The 5886-nt window shown below is 39.0% G+C and overlaps 1 protein-coding gene across 2 annotated transcripts in view; it reads right to left on the bottom strand.

Annotated features, from left to right (window-relative positions):
* Nucleotides 1–5886, bottom strand: part of FAM189A2 (family with sequence similarity 189 member A2) — a 50155-nt gene that overhangs the window by 36015 nt on the left and 8254 nt on the right. For both annotated transcript variants that reach the window (XM_006918481.3, XM_015594552.2), the window contains exon 2: nt 4739–4795. In XM_006918481.3, the coding sequence (XP_006918543.2) occupies nt 4739–4795 (57 nt within the window). The remainder of the gene's footprint in view (nt 1–4738; nt 4796–5886) is intronic.

Below are 5886 nucleotides of genomic sequence, written 5' to 3'. Positions count from 1 at the left end.
CCGTTTATAAATTATTCTTTTTCTCTTCCTTAAAAAGCTCTATGAGGTGACCTTTTGGTATTCTCATTGAGAAATTACAACTAGTAAGACCCAATCCCACCACCATCCAGCCCAGACACCGACCCTCATTCCCCAGCTACTTCCACCAACACTTTCCAAGTACTCACCACCACTAATCAATCCAACTTGAGCACTCACTGGATTTCTTGTTCTTTAAGTGAGTTACCATAAATGATCAAATGTTTAAAATGAATCTTTTTTATTTTTGAAGTCGTTTGTTAAAAATTGTCATAAAAGTAACATTTATGGAGGAAAAAAATCACAGTCCTACAGCAGTTCTTATGTTGTGAACAACAGAAACCAAGTTGGGCTATTTAATCAGAAAAGGAATTTCTTGCAAGGCTATCAGATAGCTCGCAGAATCCACAGGGACCAGGCTCAGAAATCCAGGAAGGAGCCAAGGTAAGCTGGGTACTGGGACCTCTACCAAGGTCATGCCACTGGAGAAACAGGTGCCTGGTTACCAGCCTTGGACACTGGTTGCCTCTTTATCCTAATGAATTGTAAGTTGCCCGGCTACTTTGCATCAATGGCTCCAGCCTGAGTCCTGGGCAGGAAGGTCAGTGGGTGGAGGTCATGGGTTCCCCAGCAGCTGGCATTCAGAAGTGCAAGCGTCCGGCCTCAGAAGCTTCCACAGCTGGAGGTGGGGCTCTGCCTCTCACCAAGACTCACAGAAAGGCAGATAAACCAACCCCCAAAAGAGTTTGAATACTGCAGGTACTGGTAGCCAAACCCAAACAAGAAACTAGAATAGCTTCCTCTTCACAAAATTCGACCTATGTACTCTCCAGATATAAAGTGGAAAAGCAAAGTCTCCCTCCTTCCCATTCCCACTGCACTCAATGGAAGTGCCTACTGTAAACAGTTTTCCGTATATCTTTTCAGAAATTTTCTATGTAACTACCAATATGTATGTATGATCCCCCAGGTTTTTAACACACACACACGCGCACACACACACACACACGTGCCATACATATTATTCTGCAACTTTTCACATGACAATGCATCTATTTTAAGATGCTCTCTCATTCAAAATGTTCTCCCCTCTTGCTCCAAATCATTCATGGTTCATGCAGTTTTCTCGTAGTCACATTCAGAACTTGATCACTATAGCCTGTTGGGCCCAGATAGCCTGAATGCAGGACTGATCAGAGGGCTCCCTTCAGCAACCTGGATACTCACATATTACTATAGTGTACCTGTAATGAACTTCAAAATACTTCAACACAGATGGTGTGACATTATGTACATACTGGCTGGCCCAAGCTACAACCTCAGGACGATCAAGAATTCACATTCCAGGATAGTCAGCTAGCACCTATGAGAAAGGCCATACTCCAGAAGCTGCTTCCTTTATCTCTACCTCCCAACAACATCCCAGCGACTTTGCTAAATTGGCATAGTGACAACTCAAAATGAAAACATCCTGCCTCTCAAAAAGTCCTGAAAAGACTAACCAGTCCCCTCCCAACCTCCACCACCAAAATGCTCCCTAACCACCCTGAAGTTAAAAAGGGAAGACTACAAATTTCTAGAGAATAAAAACGAGTAAGAGAAATTTAAGACAAAAATAAAAGAGAAACCATAAGAACTCACTCAGGACCTAGATTTCTTATTAAGCACAATGGCCATGGGGATATAGGGTGAAGCAGACAGACAAAAACCCCATCCTCACAGAACTATCTACTGGGGTAGACAGACAACTAGTGATTGAATAGCACACAGGCTAACTACAGGCTGTGAAACCAATATTCAGTGCTGACGCATGGCGAGGGGTAGGGATGAGGGACCACTGTAATCAGAGTGGTCAGGGAAGGCCTCTCTCAGGAGGTGACTGCTAAGCTGGCTCAGAGGAGAAGGAGCCAGCCAAGCAAACAACTAGAGGAAGAAGGTCCGAGTTTGTGTGTCCCAGCCTGGCTGTGTCAGTGCCAAAAGGTACTCCTGTGGGCAGAGTATGGGACATGAAGGGGATAAGGGCCGGAACTCTGCCCAGCCAAGCCTGGCTCTACAAGAACACAGATCCACAGGGCTCCACTGGCTTCTCTCATGGAGCATGACCTCCCACCAAAAATCATCCATTGGTACATTCCCTAAACTCAGGAACGGGAGGGGGCAGGTAGGCAAAAAAAAAGGTAAAGAATCCAGTAAGTAGGGGGAGGGATGGTGGTAGAGCCAGCCCTTGGTGTCATGAGATTATCCCCTTTGTTCAGAAAAGAAAACTAGACTCAGAAAAGTTAAATGGTTTGCACAAGGTTATACAGCCTTTGGAGAATGAGCTAGGAGTCAAATTAGTAGTGTCTGACTAGCCTGTCCAGTTTATTTCATTATATCACATGATTTTTTCATTTTTTAAAACATAACAAAAGCATTTGGCACAGGTTAGAATGGTATACTACTAAGATTCACATAGACTGAGGATTTTTCATTTATGAGATTGACTAAGGCTCAAATGATCTATTGATGTACTCGGAAAGTTTTCTCCTATACAATTCTCATCAATTAATTTATCTTCTTTATAAATTGATGTAAATTAACATTTCAAAATAATCTCTATGTCACCTTTTGCAGCAGTCAAAATATAGAAGCTCAAATATCCAACAGGAAATACAGAAATATGAAAGAAAGCTTCTTGGCAATTTTAAGTGACAGGTAGTGTAGGCTCCTCGTACGTGAAAAATTATTTACTGATATGAACTTAATTAAATTAATATTAAACAGAAAAAGCAGAGCATAACATATGATGTACAAACTGGTTACAACTTTGTGACCAAGAACATATACTTACCAACAAAAATGAGAGAGAAGTTTAAAGGAATATAATAAAAATACATTTTTATTAAGGTAACTTTCATTTAAAGTTGCTTGAGCTCACATAATAAATTTATAAGGCACCTTTCCAAAAGAAAACAATGTTAAAGAAATTAATGTCTTAAAAGGAGAGCTTTTTAAATATCTACCTACAAAATGAGTTCATAGTCACTTCACCATTTGGAATTTAAAAAGTACAAAAAGTATTAGAGATTTTCTGATTTTAATTTAATTTAAATACCTCAGGTTTGTATTACTGAGCATTTCAATATCAACCCAATGGAAAAAGATGACTCCTATAATCAAATATTAGTATAAACATTGAATACCATCCAAAATTCTTCTGCAGAGACTGTAAACCTAGAGACTTGTTGCAAAACAACCTCAGCCACTGGTAACACATGCCATAAAAGTCAGCCAAAGCCTCATTTTTTCATATCTTGCTAACATTTTAAAATACTGCATCAGTAATTTGTTCCTTCCAGAAATATTAGCATAGTTTCACTAAATGCAATAATCAATGGACTGGTAAAATGTTGCCTAAATTGTCTTGTGGGCCTGAAAACTCTTTAGTTTTTCAAGACCATCTACGCAGTATTAGGATCAATTTTTCTGACTATGCTACAATGTGCTTCTCCTTGTATTTAAGAATTTAACTAGTTTTATATTCACTACCCATCACCTAGCAAATAGTGGTCTGTTTAATATAAAGTGTTAAGTACATACACACAAACGGCAAGAAAATTATTTAACCCTATTTCAAAATGGATAGAAAAGTTAAAAAAAAAATCATATAGAAAAACATTTTTAAGTTTACTTTAAATTGAATTTCCTACATTCTCTATTTATTCTTGAAATTTAGCAACTTCATTGGTTATCATTTTTTATAGTATTCCTTGAATGTGAAGGGCATAGCAAATAAAAACAAAGGAAGGACATTGGGAATGTATAAAATGCCACTGAATTGTATACTTTTAAACAGTTAATTTTATGTCGTGAATTTAACTCAATAATGAAAAAAATAGTCACCAACTATGTCTATATCACCATAATATAGTATCTGTGTGATAGAGAATATAGAAAGCTTAAGCAATGAAATTCTGAGGTTGTTCAACCAAAGCATTATAACAATACGAAAATTATGTACTCATGATTAATATGAGATTTGCTTCAAAAGGATATGGAGGAAAAAAGAATATAGAGGGTAGGCGGAATATAGAGGGTGGGATCCAGCTGAACAAGACTGGCCATTAGTTAACACATAATCATTGAAGGCAGGTGATTGGGTACAGGGAGTGCATTATATTATTCTCTCCACTTTGCATATTCTTTAAAACAGGGGTCCTGAACCCCCAGACCATGGACCAGTATCGGTCCATGGCCTGTTAGGAACTGGGCTGCACAGCAGGAGGTGAACAGTGAGCGAGTAAAGGTTCACCTGTATTTGCAGCCGCTCCCTAGCGCTAGCATCACTGCCTCAGCTCCACCTCAGATCATCAGGCATTAGATTCTCATAAGAGCACCAGTCCCTGGTACCAAAAACGTTGGAGACCACTGCTTTAAAATGTCCACAGTAAATTGTTTTGTTTTGTTTGTTTTAATTATGCCTTTATGATAGGTCTAATCCTGGAATGAGAAACGCATGTTTACCATTGGGTATATAAGAAACTTAAAGTGAATCTTAAAATAGGCAAAATTATCATCCTACTTTACTGTTATGAGGACATCTGACCTCTAATATTGTCCATTGTTAACTTCTTTTTTTAATGAACGAGGAAGCTTGAACATTTCTTCAATGGTTTATCTAAACAGACTTCATAAATAGCACATTTTACAACGAGTAACAATTTATAAGAATAGTACATACCAGGAGTATCATAGGCCGTTTCCAAGTTGTTAATCCTATGATTCCAGAGAGTATCACCTACAAGGATAAACAGTATCATAAATCTAGAAAAGGAACCAATTCCAATAAACCATGCCCCAGTCTCTAAATATTTTTTAAAATACTGACATTTCAAAGCTTTCTAACTCAAACATTTAATAGTTTCTGCTGATTACCACTTTGGACTATCCTTCACGTCCAAGGCCCCAAAGGTTTTTTTATTGACTGTGTGTGTGTGTTTTATTTGAGGGCCAATTAAGAATCCAAACAGAAATTAGCCTATCCTTCCGGTTAGTAAAGGAATCAGTGTTTCTGATCCAGGCTCCCTGCACCCAGTAGCACCTAATCTGTTGCCAGAGTCAGCTACATAAGATGCACATCTCTTTGCAACCTTACCTTCAGTAGATGGATATCCATCTTTATGGAACAAGTAAATGCCTCAAAATAGTAAACAAGGCCCATAGGATCTTCTCCTGCCTACTTCTCAAGACTGGTTTCCACATATCCCTGGCCCTCCCACCACACATCTTCCTTCCAGGCACTCCTGTCCTTCCTTAGACAAGCCAGGCTCTAGATATTTCGAGGCTTTGCGCTTTTTTTTTGCTGCAGTGCCCTCTCCTCTCGATTTCCTCCGAGCTTCCGAGAACTCCTATGCATCCTGTAAGACCCCAACTAACAGTCACTCCCTCAGAGAAGCCTTCACCGATCTCACCATCTCACACCCCTGGAAGACTTCTAAATATAATTTTTTCCCAAAAAAGCTTTCTTTTGCATCTCTGTCTTGCTCACTCTGAATCCCGTCTCATTTCTGTGAATTTCCAGCTCCTAGTACAGTGCCTGTCACATGATTGGCAACTAATAATTGTTCCTGAGTATTTACTGCACAAAGAGGAGGGGCTACAGTGAGAAGATCTCCTGTTGCAAAGTGATACTTCAATAAACAAGCTAAAATCCTCTGTAAAGAGGAACGAGCATTTTGTAAAAATATAAACTAGAAACCAACATCAATCAGCCTTCGAATAACACATTTCACTAAGCAGTTGGAGAAGAATAATCAAACTAATTATTCAGCCCAGGGACATTCTGATGCCATTTGAGCACATTTACCTTTGTGTGATAAAGTGCACCTG

The sequence above is a fragment of the Pteropus alecto genome, unplaced genomic scaffold (genome assembly GCF_000325575.1).
Source record: "Pteropus alecto unplaced genomic scaffold, ASM32557v1 scaffold95, whole genome shotgun sequence".
Taxonomy (NCBI): domain Eukaryota; kingdom Metazoa; phylum Chordata; class Mammalia; order Chiroptera; family Pteropodidae; genus Pteropus; species Pteropus alecto.
The sequence above is the reverse complement of the archived record's forward strand: the minus strand, read 5'-3'. Positions and strand labels throughout refer to the sequence as shown.